At 50.3% G+C, this 13,414-nt stretch overlaps 2 protein-coding genes across 4 annotated transcripts in view; one reads left to right on the top strand and one right to left on the bottom strand.

Annotated features, from left to right (window-relative positions):
- SIK2 (salt inducible kinase 2) overlaps window positions 1-13,023 on the top strand; it is a 147,916-nt gene extending 134,893 nt beyond the window's left edge. For 2 of the 3 annotated variants that reach the window (XM_062196986.1, XM_062196988.1), the window contains 7 exons: window positions 1,910-2,138; window positions 2,887-3,168; window positions 3,313-3,476; window positions 4,037-4,144; window positions 5,852-5,943; window positions 6,755-7,324; window positions 8,734-13,023. In XM_062196986.1, coding sequence (XP_062052970.1) covers window positions 1,910-2,138; window positions 2,887-3,168; window positions 3,313-3,476; window positions 4,037-4,144; window positions 5,852-5,943; window positions 6,755-7,324; window positions 8,734-8,758 — 1,470 coding nt within the window. In that variant the 3' untranslated portion in view covers window positions 8,759-13,023. The remainder of the gene's footprint in view (window positions 1-1,909; window positions 2,139-2,886; window positions 3,169-3,312; window positions 3,477-4,036; window positions 4,145-5,851; window positions 5,944-6,754; window positions 7,325-8,733) is intronic. The other variant, XM_062196987.1, reaches the window with a different exon arrangement.
- Window positions 9,988-13,414, bottom strand: part of PPP2R1B (protein phosphatase 2 scaffold subunit Abeta) — a 38,705-nt gene continuing 35,278 nt past the window's right edge. The window contains exon 16 of the mRNA XM_062196990.1: window positions 9,988-11,204. Within this exon, the coding sequence (XP_062052974.1) occupies window positions 11,139-11,204 (66 nt within the window). The 3' untranslated portion in view covers window positions 9,988-11,138. The remainder of the gene's footprint in view (window positions 11,205-13,414) is intronic.

The raw sequence follows: 13,414 nt of genomic DNA on the forward strand, positions 1-13,414 counted from the left end.
GAAACTGAACTTAAGGCTGAAAAAGTGCACACCTGTTAACCATGCATGGTCCCCACCCTGCTTTCCTGATCACCATCAGACAGCGACATTGTTTGCCAGCTGTTGTGGATGAGAAGCCAGATCCTTGTCTTCTAGCTTTCCTGGGGTGAGAGCCATTCCTCTTGTAGTCTGAATATTCAGACATTTATAAACTGGTACCTTCAGTAAACTTATAAGTTCTGGGGACAGCAGGGGATTCTGAGTGATTCAGAAAAAAAGATGTTTTTCTCTGTTAAGGGGGAAAAAGCCTGTTTGTATGCTGTACACTGTAGGAATGTCTGATAAGATTTCAGCTGAGGCTGTGGGTGTAAAGATACTCAGTAGATAATTACTTGTGACATTCTTTTCCCTGTTGCTTTATTCATTTCTAAATCTTCCCTGACTAGCCTTGGAAAACTATATTAGTCAACAGCTAGGGAATCCAGGGTAATATAACTTCTCACAAGGCCATTCTGTCCTGCAAGATAACTATAAAGTATAGCCCAAAAGGAAGAAAATGTTAGCAAGGGAAGGGCCAAGGAGAGAATTAGAATTGCAGACCAGATCTTAAAGTTTTGTTTTCTGGTGCCTTGGGGCAGATTGGTCTTATCTGGGCAGAAAGCATTTGCCACTCCTTTAAAGACCACTCATCACTTTAAAACCTTCTCCTGCCTTAGCCACCTGATGGGAGTAATAGCTCTAGCCCCAGAACAGTTTTTATGAGTAACCATCCCCTCCCCCATGCAAACAAAGATCTGAGTCACTCATGGTTTCCTCTCCAAATAAAGGGCCTTGCGGGGCTGTCAGCTTGCTTGCCATAAGAGGAAAGTATCCTGTGTCTGGCACAGGGATGCCCGCATCACCTCTCACATACATGAGCTTCTCCTGCTTCCCAAAGAAACAACAGCTCTACCTAGTGTACTCCAGGTGCAAGTGAGCTGAGCATCTCGTGACTGGCTGTTCCTGAGCATCTATTCACAGGAGAAAATGCATTGACTTGCACAGGGGAATAGTTAAGATAATGAGGTAAATAAGTGCCTCCTCGCTGGGACTTGGACCAGCCAGAAAGACTCATGATCACAGCTCCCTTCTGTGTGCTCTGGCTGCCTACTGTGCGGTGCTTTGCTTGGCAACTGCCCTGCGGGGTGGAGTGCGGCCCAGGAGCTGCGCTAGTCCTTGTGAGTAGGAACTATGGATACTGAGTGTGTGGCTGAGGAGCAAGTTCTGTGTGTTGGGGCCTATTAACCTCTGCTGGAATTTGGAGCCTGTGAGTCATTGTTATTCTATAATGGAAGACTCTGGCTGTTTGCCATTTGAATTTTTTTTTTTTTTCAGTCCTTTTTGTGGTATCAGTCTGTCTTCAAAGAATTCATACTTTCCATTCCTCAGGCACATAAGACCAATTAAAGATTAAATCAGATGGGCAGGTTCTTACGAACACAGAAGTGTGTTTAGAAGCTTCCAGTATGTTCTGTGGCTGGATGGTAGAAGAATGTTGATGTCTGCTCTTAGCTGTGAGCCGTGTAGTTTGAAGAAAAAAACAAAAGATCCCATCCTCTCCCTCTTCAATTCCCTTATTTAAAAGCTGTAACTGGTAGGCCCCGAGCTAATAGACCCCTGTCCATCTGGAAACCACTAAAAAGTTGTTTAGTGTAGTAACGACGACTCGCTAACGAGAACCTGGGCGGCAGTGCCAATTTGGGTCCTAATGGGCTTCCTCTGGCCCGAGTGCTGCGGTTGCCTTGCCTGAACTTCTAACCTGTGTACATCCTTAATATTTTTACTTAATTTCTCATTTGCTACGAGACATGGTACTTTTTTCCTTTGTGGGTTTTCCGGTGTGTCAGCAGAGCCGCAGCTGACAGCTTCCTCTCACACCCCTGACATACAGGTGAACGGCTGTCTGCTTGACCCCGTGCCTCCTGTCCTGGTGAGGAAGGGATGCCAGTCACTGCCCAGCAATGTGATGGAGACCTCCATCGACGAAGGGCTGGAGACAGAAGGAGAGGCTGAAGAAGACCCCAGCCATGCCTTTGAAGCATTTCAGTCCACACGCAGTGGGCAGAGACGACACACTCTGTCAGAAGTGACCAATCAGCTGGTGGTGGTGCCTGGGACAGGTATGACCGCAGAGGCGCACCAGGCTAAGCTTCAGTGTAAGGCCGCCACAAAACACACCCTACACCGGAGTAAGGGAAACGGCTTATTCGTGGGGGAAACTCGACAGACCGGAAGGAAGGGGTAAAGAAGGAAAAGAGAGTGAAAGACAGGGAGAGAGAGCCACATGTTCAGGAACAGGTTCAGTTATACCTCTGCCAGGGGGCGGGCAGGGACGTGGAAGCAGCGAATCCCATTAGGGTGGGGGTAGAGCTGACACCTGTGGTTGGGCCATGTGGCCACCTGGCTTCCAGCCATGGCAGCAGGGGGCTAGAGCCTAGGATGGTGTCAGGGTGTAGATCGCCATAGGTAAGACTGCGCCATTTTACCAGCACACAGCACTATCTCGTGGGGATGATCCCAGCAGTGCCCAGACTTTAGTCTGTGGCTCCCTTTACGGAGCAGCTTCAGCAGGCTCCAAGACGAGGCCCGCTCAGCAGCCACAGACAGAAATGACAAGTCTCTGAGTTCCATGTAACTCCTAGGAGTCATCCGAGTGGCGTGTGATTCATCAGGGATTCTGGCTCTTTGGGAGCAGAGATCTTATGGGTACAGCTTCTAGAATGTTTTCCCCACAGAATTGCAAGATGATTAAATGGTTCCAAAAAGATGTCTGCTGTGAATTTAAGGACACGTGGCTGTCTTGGGGCGCTTGTGCCCTGTTCAGATGCTGCTGCTGTTGGTTTCATTTGCTTTGTTTTTTTCTAAAAGGGAAAATCTTCTCCGTGAGTGACAACCCCTCCCTTGACAGCGTGGACTCAGAGTATGATATGGGGTCTGTTCAGAGGGACCTGAACTTTCTGGAGGACAACCCTTCCCTGAAGGACATGTTAGCCAATCAGCCCTCAGCCCGCATGCCGTCTCCCTTCATCAGCCTGAGGCCCGCCAACCCGGCCATGCAAGCCCTGAGTGCCCAGAAGCGAGAGGCCCACAACAGGTCGCCAGTGAGCTTCAGGGAGGGCCGCCGGGCATCAGACACCTCCCTCACTCAAGGTGACAGCTTTCTCCCCGGCATTTCAAGCCCTGAATGTCACAGGACTGGGGGGGGGGGGGGGGGGGCAGTTGTCACCTCGTCAAAGTGAGCACCGACAGGCCTTGTGTTTTATCTGAACTGGTGGTCTTTGTACTGTCTTTCAGGAATTGTAGCATTTAGACAGCATCTTCAGAATCTGGCTAGAACCAAAGGAATTCTAGAACTGAACAAAGTGCAGTTGCTGTATGAACACATGGGACCAGAGACAGACCCGAGCTTGGCCTCGGCCGCGCCTCAGCTCCAGGACCTCGCCAGCAGCTGCCCTCAGGTGGGTGTGCCGAGCTCTTCCCACAACGGCTCGGAGAGCGTGAGGGTGCACTGTGTTCACGCAGAGCGCTCCCTGCCGTCTTGGGCAGGCAGGTGCTTCTGGGAAGCCCACACCAGAAAGCTTAACTTGTTGCCACCACCTGCCACTGACACAGCCAGCCAGGCTCCTCCAAGGGACGAGCGTCCACTAGAGGCCCAGACACCCGCCAGCCAGCCCGTATGTGGGTGACTCATAGTCTCCCTTGAACTCCCCTGCACCACCCTTACCCACACAGAAGAATCCACGTCAGTCACCCAAATGAGAAGCTTCTTGCCACTACTTGTGATGTGATATGTCACATTATTATTCATGCTAAAAATACAGTAAGCAGTGCTATTTTTCCAATCATTTTTATTTGGGGCCTGTGTTTAGTGCATCAGGGATATTGTAGTAGTCAAGACGTGGAGTGTTATGTCTCACAGTTAGGATTCCTCTTGGACATTGCAGAAGCGCTTAAACTAAGAATGGGAACATTTTGCATGTGGAGAGTTAAGCACAGGTGTCACCCTCTTGCTTCTCAGGAGGACGGTCCTCAGCAGCAGGAAAGCGTGCCGCCGCTGCCTCCCAGTGTGCATCAGCTTTCCCAGCGGCAAAGCCTGGAGACCCAGTACCTGCCACACAGACTCCAGGTGGGACCTTCCCCATTGTTGCTCAGCTCACTTTGTTCATCCAGCATCTGCTTCTGCATGGCAGAAACCTGCTTGGCCTGGCAGGCCTGGCATTTAGTTAGGGTGGCTCTTTCTCTCTGTGTAGGCAGGTAGGTTTGACTCAGCACTTCTAGAAACATGTTCAGACTTTACATTAGGGTCTGTGCCGGCAGTGGGAAAGGATTTATCCTCAGTCCCTGGGAGACACTGAGTGGTAAGAATGGGAGACCTTGGCCGGCACCGCGGCTCAATAGGCTAATCCTCCGCCTGTGGTGCCGGCACCCCGGGTTCTAGTCCCAGTCAGGACGCCGGATTCTGTCCTGGTTGCTCCTCTTCTGGTCCAGCTCTCTGCTATGGCCCAGGAGTGCAGTGGAGGATGGCCCAAGTGCTTGGGCCCTGCACCCCATGGGAGACCAGGAGAAGCACCTGGCTCCTGGCTACGGATCAGCGCAGTGCACTGGACACAGCATGCCGGCCGCAGCGGCCATTGGGGGGTGAACCAATGGAAAAAGGAAGACCTTTCTGTCTCTCTCTCTCTCACTGTCCACTCTGCCTGTCAAAAAAAAAAAAAAAAAAGAATGGGAGACCTGACCTGGCTTCTTTGTTCGGAACTTTAAGCAAACTTTTTTTTTTTAAGATTTATTTATTTGCGAGGCAGAGTTACAGAGAGAGAGAGAGAAAGAATCTTCCATCCACTGGTTCACTCCCCAAATGGCCGCAATGACCAGAGCTGGGCCCATCAGAAGCCAGGAGCCAGAAGCTTCTTCCAGGTCTCCCACGAGGGTGCAGGAACCCAAGCACTTGGGCCGTCTTCCACAGCCTTCCCAGACCATTAGCAGGGCGCTTGATGCAGAAGTGGAGCAGCCAGGACTCAAACTGCCACCCATATTGGATGCCGGTGTTGCAGGCAGAAGCTTAACCTACTACGCCACAGCACCAGCTCCCTAAACAAACTCTTAATGAATAATATAGAAATCAAAATCTCATAACCACAAAATTTTAATGAGTCCTCTACACTGGAGCATGAACATCTGTAAAGATATATAACACAGATCCTGTAAAGAATTCATCATTCATTCAGCAGGTGCCAGGGCCTTGTTAACAAATTTAACTCTGTTTTTTTTTTGACAGATAGAGTTAGACAATGAGAGACAGAGAGAAAGGTCTTCCTTCCATTGGTTCATCCCCCAAATGACCAAATGGCCGCTACGGCCGGAGCTACACCAATCCAAAGCCAGGAGCCAGGTGCTTCCTCCTGGTCTCCCATGTGGGTGCAGGAGCCCAAGCACTTGGGCCATCTTCCACTGCCCTCCCGGGCCACAGCAGAGAGCTGGACCGGAAGAGGAGCAACCGGGACTAGAACCTGTCGCCCATATGGGATGCCGGCACCACAGGTGGAGGATTAGCCAAGTGAGCCACGGCGCCGGCCCTTCTCATTATTTTTTAATACCCATGAACCTCACAATCCGAGGAGTTTCAGAAGTGGAAAACTAGTGGGCTAGATCTGAGACAGCCCACGCCTGCTGACCTGGCCCTCTTCCAGGGTCTTGATGAGCAGGTGCCAGTCTCTTCATCCCATATGGGCTCTGGAGGGCACAATTGGATTCATAGTCCAGGCAGAAGCAGTCTGATGACTGCGTGTTCATGACAGCATGTTGTCACGATTGTGTTGTTTCTCTGCTCTTCCAGAAGCCCGGCCTCCTGTCAAAGGCTCAGAATACCTGTCCGCTTTATTGTAAAGAACCGCCGCGGAGCCTTGAACAGCAGCTGCAGGAACACAGGTGAGAGGGACTCGGGCCGAAAAAGTCGCTTCCTTTTGTGGAAGCTTGGAGACTGCTGCATGTGTTATCCTTTGCCCCTCATGTTTACATCCACCCGGAAAGCAGGCTTTGATGCAAGGGCCATGTAAATGGCCTTAAAAAGTGCTTAGATTTCCTTTTCTTCCGTCGGTTCCCCTTTGGGACAGGACCAGACCTGAGCTTTCAGAAGCAGTGGCCTCAGGCATTTTAAGTCAGACTACAGGCCTCACTTGAAGCAGCTTGGCCAAGACAGAATTCCCCGAATCCATCGACCTGCAGGGGTCTAGGCCTCATCGCCCAACCACTGCCCACCATGGGTGAGAAATCAGCCTCTAACTTTATACAGAGAAAAAGTCTGAGAGAAGATGTCTGTGCTCAGGTTAGCACTGAGGGGTCAGTCAGAACCAGAGGGAACAAAACATGAGATGAAGTTTAAGAAACCCAGTCTGACTGGTTCCTACTCCCGCTCACTCTTTCCTTTCATGGGAAGGAGAGAAGTGGGGACTGAAGGTGCCTGGCATGCATTCACGAGAGCATTTCAAAAACAGTTTGGTTTGGGAAAAACCAGTTAGGTTTATTTGGGCATAAACATTTTTGAGATTCATGCATGTTTGTTTCATAATACAAATTTTCCGTGAAGTTTTTGAAGGCTTTTTGTACAGATGGATTTCAGATACTTTTTGCACTAAAATCAATTTGCTGTTTAATTGCATTTTTCCCTGAAGTTTTGGAAGTCCCTGTGTATGTTCAGACTGCCATCATGTGACTCTTGCTTCTGATGTTGTCACTTTAGGCTCCAGCAGAAGCGGCTCTTCCTCCAGAAGCAGTCTCAGCTGCAGGCCTATTTCAATCAGATGCAGATAGCAGAGAGATCCTACCCACAGCCAAGTCAGCAGCTGCCCCTGCCCCACCAGGAGACTCCGCCGCCATCCCAGCAGCCCCCACCGTTCAGCCTGACCCAGCCCCTGAGTCCCGTCCTGGAGCCTTCTTCCGAGCAAATGCAATACAGCCCTTTTCTCAGCCAGTACCAGGAGATGCAGCTGCAGCCCTTGCCCTCCACGCCACAGCCACCCCCTCCGCCACCGCCACCGCCACCACAGCAGCCAGGAGCTGCTCCAGCGCCCTTACCGTTCTCCTATCAGACTTGCGAGCTGCCCAGTGCTGCTGCTCCTGTGCCAGACTACCCCGCCGCCTGTCAGTATCCCGTGGACGGGGCCCAACAGAGCAGCCTCCCAGGGCCAGACTGTCCCAGGAGCTCTGGACTGCAAGAGAATCCCTCCAGCTACGACCCCCTAGCCCTCTCTGAGTTACCGGGACTCTTTGATTGTGAAATGCTGGACGCTGTGGATCCACAACACAATGGGTATGTCCTGGTGAATTAATGTCAGCCCAGGAAGTGAGGTGGGTCAAGTGAAGGAAGACTGTGTATTTCTATTTTTATTCCAGCCTTTTAAATGTAAAGCTTATTTTCTTGCCCTCTCCCTAATGGGGAAAAATCAAGTCACCCAACTGGAAACAGAGGGCCTGGCTGGGGTGGGTGTTGCTTCTTGCTGGCTCTGTCCCACCACAGTTTTCTGCGGCAGGTGCTGGAACCTAGTTGTAGGTGCAGCTCATGCCCTTAGGTCAGGTGGAGCAAGATCTTGAGGGAGGTACCAACAGATGTTTTTATGAGATGACAACATTCAGACCTAGGTTTTATGCAGAATTATGCCAGTTCATTCTTGAGGGAAACCTTTGTCAAAGCAAGAAAAAGATGTGCCATTGCATTTATAAATAGGGCAAATAAAAAGGCAATATATTTTCACTGAAGCCAAGCAACAAACATACTGCTTCAAGGCAAATCAAGAATACATAATGGAATTTGATGTGCAGGAAATAAAGGAAAGCTGTATTTTGTCATCTTAAGTTCTTAGCTTCTGATGCAAGTTGTCCCCAAGGCCATCACAAAGCAGTGGAGTATCAGCTCTGTTTCCGGGACCACTAACAGCTGGTGCTGACCCTGAGACGGGCAGTCGTTTCCTTTGGGAAGCAGGTGACACACCTCTTCAGAAGAGGCCGCTGGGTTACACTGAGGACTACAGAGATGTCAGGAGAGCCACTGCAGTGGGGGCCGAGGCGTGGAGAGTACCCGCCCTGGGCCAGGGCAGGCGGGCGGCTCCTGCATAGTCTCTTGTGGAGACTTCTGGTTTGGGGCAGTTGGTCTCCAGAGGATCCCTGGTCTCTCTGCAGTGTAATAACTCCTTTGACTTTACACCTTATGTTGCTAATAGTTTCCTGAGCTTGTATATTTGGACAGTTTCATGTAGGGCTTAGAAACCATAATGACACAAAAATGACTTTGATGTCCCATGTGAAGTGGTAGTGCTGTGCCTTTCTCCCGGAGATCATGCTTTAATTCTTTCTTTTCTGTAGAAACCCAGTTTTGCATTTATGTCGAGGCTAAATCCAAAGTCACTTCAGAGTTTGTTTTCCACCATGTGGGAATCAGCATTAATTTCCTTAAAATCTTGACTTGTAATGAAATGTTCAAGTATTAACAGCAATATTCAGAGAACCACAGATGTGTTAACCGTTTAAGCAGATCATCTGCCAAACCCGACATTATTAGTAGAACCCAGCCCTTAGTCCATTCATCATAGGAAGTGAAAACCAGATGCTCCAGCTAATTTCCTGTATACCTAGAAGTAATGAGTCATCTGTCACGTGGAGACTAAAACCCAGGTGTTACAAATTCAGTATTATTTATAAAAACTATTAATTTCTATCCTTTAGAATGGCTTGTCCTGTCAGCAGATGAATGCGTTAAGCACAAAGCGTCTTCCTTAAAGCACAAAGAAGAGAGCTACTCCACTGATGCTGCATCTAGAAAACACCTTTAAGTTGCCTTTCCTCTGTAGTAAGTGTCCAGACAGGTGAGGGGAGCATGGGAAGTCTGAGGAGTCTTCTGGCCCCCCAGCCCTGCCCCCCCAGTGTTGGTGACCTGAGCATCCTTGTTGCCAGCTGGACAGTGCCTCGTGGTGGCCACCGGTGCCAGGATGCTTCGCAGAGGTGCTGTGCCTGGAGTCGGACTCAAGGGCTCAGCAGGAGAAGGCAGTGGGGGGTGGGGGACCGTCATTTTTGTGATTTGATAACAGGCAGTAAAAATCCAGGAAGGATGAATTACGTTCCTTTTATGGGTTGTTTATTCCTCCTTGTGCTTAAGATGGATGGTTTTATGAAATAGAGAACTTCATTTCATTTAAGAGATCATTTCATTAAGATCTCTAATCTGTTTTAAGTCTTTGCAAAATAAGCCAGTTATAAAATGGCTTGATTTGTTTAGACTGAAGGAGGATGTTTTCCCAAAATATACTACAGAAGTGCTGTAATATTTAAAAATTAAAATGCCTTCCAGATTGAAAATGGGACCGCTCATTTCAGAACTGCAGGAATGGCACACACGTTGGCATACATGGCTGCCCCACCAAGGCTGCGAGCTCCTTGGCCCAGGAGACCCAGGAGCTCTGGCAGGGCAGTTAGGCCGACAGAGGAGAGAGTGCTGGGAGGCTGAAGGGCCCAGGGCGAGCAGGGCGCAAGCGCAGTGGCCAGGCCTGTGGCAGTCAGCAGAGTGGAGGCGTGGCGGACACTGGCCTGCAGAAGGGCAGACCACGCCGGAGGCTGGGTTCTGAGCGCCCGGTTTGTTTATCTCATTTCAAGCAGAAACTGGGAAACTCTGCAGCCACCTTTATTAGCTGAAACATAAGGGGGGGAGAGGAGACTGGTTCCTCTGGGAGCTGCCAGCAGTTTGCTCTTCGTAAACCCGTAGCAACACTAAGGTGGCTTACGCCACTCTACTTACACGAAATACTGACTTGCTTTCCAGTCTGTTTCATGTTAGCAGTGTGTACACTACTGTATAGTAATCATTTGCTTTATTATCTTGTAAACCAGGCTCCTCTGAAGAGACTTTGGTGAGATAAATGCGAGGTAAAAATTTCATCCAGCAAAAAGTGCAATATGTGTGGTACTTTTTTATTTTTGTGTATGTTCCCTTTTTTTTTTTTTTTTTTTAATCCAGGGGTATTAGTCTCTGCTTTGGGAAAAATGCACTAGTTCTGCATTTCCAGTTGGGCAAGTGTGTCTCTAGTATCTACATGCAGCTGATAATGCTGGTCCCTGTAAGGCAAACGCAGCATGTGAGCACAACAGAAAGGGGGCGGCCCTCCCACTCTGAAATTCCTAGTAAGCTACACTGACCAGCCCCAGCCTTCCCCTCGCCACTTCTGCCCACCTGCCACCCTAGGCCAGGGAAGGGACCGCCGGTTCCTGCACCCACCACCCCGCAGAATCCACCACAAGGGTGTCGCTGGGAGGACTAGGGACAGGACGGAAGGACCCACAGTGCCACCGTGTGAGCATGGCCCTCCTCCCTACATCAGACCTGGCCTCCCCAGAATCAAGAACTCGCAGTGGTCCACACCACATCCTGGGGCCACAGGCGTGCGTCAGAAGCTCGGGAGTATGACGGAACAGCCCTCAACTCCTGTGCTCCTGCCTGACTCTGAGCCCTACAGGAACGGGGCACCCTGCACCCTTACGGGGAGAGAGAAAGGACCACCCTGTGGGAGACCACCCCACCCCGGCCGTCAGCTCCAGGCCCCTACAGAAGGGACTTGTCAGGGGACCGACCTCTCTCACCTCTCCCACACTCTGGGTGCCCTCAGTCTGTGGCAGAGAGATTTACAGAATTCTGCCAAGTTGAGAAGGGGATGTTCTCGGCTGGAGAGCGCCTGGGTGACCAGCAGAAGAATGAAGGGCGGTAAGAACTGGCTTCTAGCCGCACTTGGTCTAGGGTCCCTGGAGTGAGGGCGTTGAAACAGCCTCTGGCTAGGTGACCTGGACAGAGTGAGCGCTGCTGCTTTTGTGAGGGTCTTCCAACCTCTGCGGAAGCCCCAGGTTCTTAAATATATTGAGATCAGAGTTTTTCTGCCTTGGATGACGTTTTAAAACTTGTATTGACAGTTAGACTCAAGCTCCCTATAAGGCGTAAAGAAAACTGATAGTGCAAGTAACTTTCACGTTCCTCCTCTAGAGACAAAACGTAGGTCGTTTGACAACACTGGTCCCAGTGGATAGTTGCAGAATCCCTCTGCAGGGGCTGACCTTTGCCGCACGGATACCCCTACACTGGGCTGCTTCTACTGCCTCCTTGGAAGCCACCCGAGCCGTTCGGTCTCTTTGTGCCTAGACATCAAAGGTAAAAACTGCAGAACAGGTAGTAAGTTGCAATCATTGTTTAGGCAGGCATCTTTGATCATTTTGTTGTTTCTGGAAATGTTTTCTAGAACTTCAAGAGTGATGCATGGAAAGCAAGCACAATATCATCTGTGTTCTAAACTGAACAGAAAACAGTTTTAAGAAACCGTACCTCCCTTCTAACAGGATGGGAAAATGAGTACAAAGCTCTCTCTGCCACCCTGAGGGCGGCAGGATAGACAAAGTCAGTGGGCTTTCAAGGCCCATTGGGCCTGGAGTCTGATCTCCCAGTGCCCTCTCCCCTTTTACCACCACCCCCCAAGTTAAGGTGTGGCCTGTTCAGTTCTAGAAGACTCTTGGCTGTCCTGGTTGCATCACATCCCATGCCCACATCGCACCGGAGCAGATTTCAACACATTTGGCAGATTCAGCATATACTATTGCACAGATTAAGAACCAGGCCGCAGCCCTGCCCACAGACTTAGGCGGTGAGAGTTCCAGCTGGCCCGCCTGCCCGCGAGTGTACAGAGCACTTTCCCAAGTGATCTCTTCTAATCCTCACAACCACCCCGCACAGCAGTCGGGAGATCCCGTCCCTGTCTTTGCAGCCCAGGGAGGCAGGGCTCTCGGAAGCTGACGTGCTTCATGGAGGTCAGGCGTGTGTGAGTGCAGGGCCGGGACTGGGCTGACTGGCATCTTCATTGGGTCTCTGGCTTCTTACAGAGTAAGAGTCTTTGCACAGGCAAACAGCTGTATAAACAAAGCCCCCATTTTGGCCAGGCACGGCCATGCCCCCCACTTGGCAGCCCCCTGCCTCTGGCAGAGATGCCCTTCAGGTGATGACTGCAGCTGTCCAGGTGGCCCCGCATCCATTCAACAAGGCTGTGTGCGACAGAGACCCCATAGACCAGCTGGCATTCATGTCCAGCAACTACAGGCGTTCGGGCTCCTGTCAAAGGCATTGCATGCTAGAGTAACTACCAACGGCCGCCTGTGACGGCAGGACACAGCCTGCTCTACCGCCAGGCAGCTGAGCTCATGGCCACAGCTCAGCACCACGGGCCAACGTGCACAAGCCCAGGAAGGGCGCTGCTCGGGGAACCACAACCTTATGGTCCTTGTCAGCGAGTCTTCTAGACACCTTTAGGGTTAGAAAAAGAACATGCTCTAAAGGGAGAGGTTGTCTTTCCAGAAGTGGGTAAGGAGGGAGGAGCTTTAAAAACAGGACCCCTAACTGGAATGTTACACCTGCAAGCCCAGGGACGGGACTTGCCTCTGGCTGTGAGATGCCTGCCTGGCCACGAGTCTCGGTCAAGGATGCCTTCCTGCTACTGATGGGAAAAGAAATCTGCCTCCATCAAAACCTCTGAAGGAGGGAAAAGCAGAGAGAAAGGAGGTTTGCTTCTCTTTGGGGGTCCAACTTTAAAAACTAGAGAGGATATTTGCACTTTGTAGAAAGGGCAAGACCATTGCTTGTTTCTGAAGGAGGAGGGATGTGTTGGTGGATGTTTGGTCTGTGAAAGAGTTACTTTTGATAAATTAACCTAATTGTAGTTATTTTTTCTGTGTGCTTTTTTTAATTACTAAGAAAAATTGGTGAGTTCAATAGCTTTGGTATTTTGAATGCAAATCATAATAGCACCAATGTGGGAAAAAAAAATCAAACTGTAGCCCGTCATTCAATGTTAGAAAATTGCCTAAAATGCAGTTTAATAAATGATCTTTGTACCAAATGGCAATTTAAATAGGGTAATTTTCTGCAAGGAAAATGTACTGTTTTTATGTTTCCAACCCTCTTGAATTAAAATAAAAACAACTTGTTTTCTATACGTGTGCTATGAATGTCAGGCTAATGAGACAGGGCCTTTACCTCAGCAGGTGGAATTCTAAAAGCGTGGCCAGCGGCTGAGCTTTCCGAGCCCTGGTGCTCATTTCAAGCCGCAGAAGAGGACAGTGGACGATATGTTCCCATTGACGTCAGCAGGGGAAATACCACCCCGCTCCAAGTCGCCCGAGAGCACATTAGCCACTGCACACCGCTGACGGAAGCGCTGCTAGCCGCAGCCTGCACCCACACAGGGCCCCACTGGGCACTGCCAATTAACGCTCCTTGAGTTTAGTCTCGGGGCAAAGCCCATGGGCCAAGGGCCTCGTGCCACAGGAGGGGGCGGGCAGGCAGGCCTGCAGGCCCTTGTCCATGTCCCCCAGGGCAGGCGAG

This window comes from Lepus europaeus, chromosome 7 (genome assembly GCF_033115175.1).
Source record: "Lepus europaeus isolate LE1 chromosome 7, mLepTim1.pri, whole genome shotgun sequence".
In the NCBI taxonomy this organism is placed as follows: Eukaryota; Metazoa; Chordata; class Mammalia; order Lagomorpha; family Leporidae; genus Lepus; species Lepus europaeus.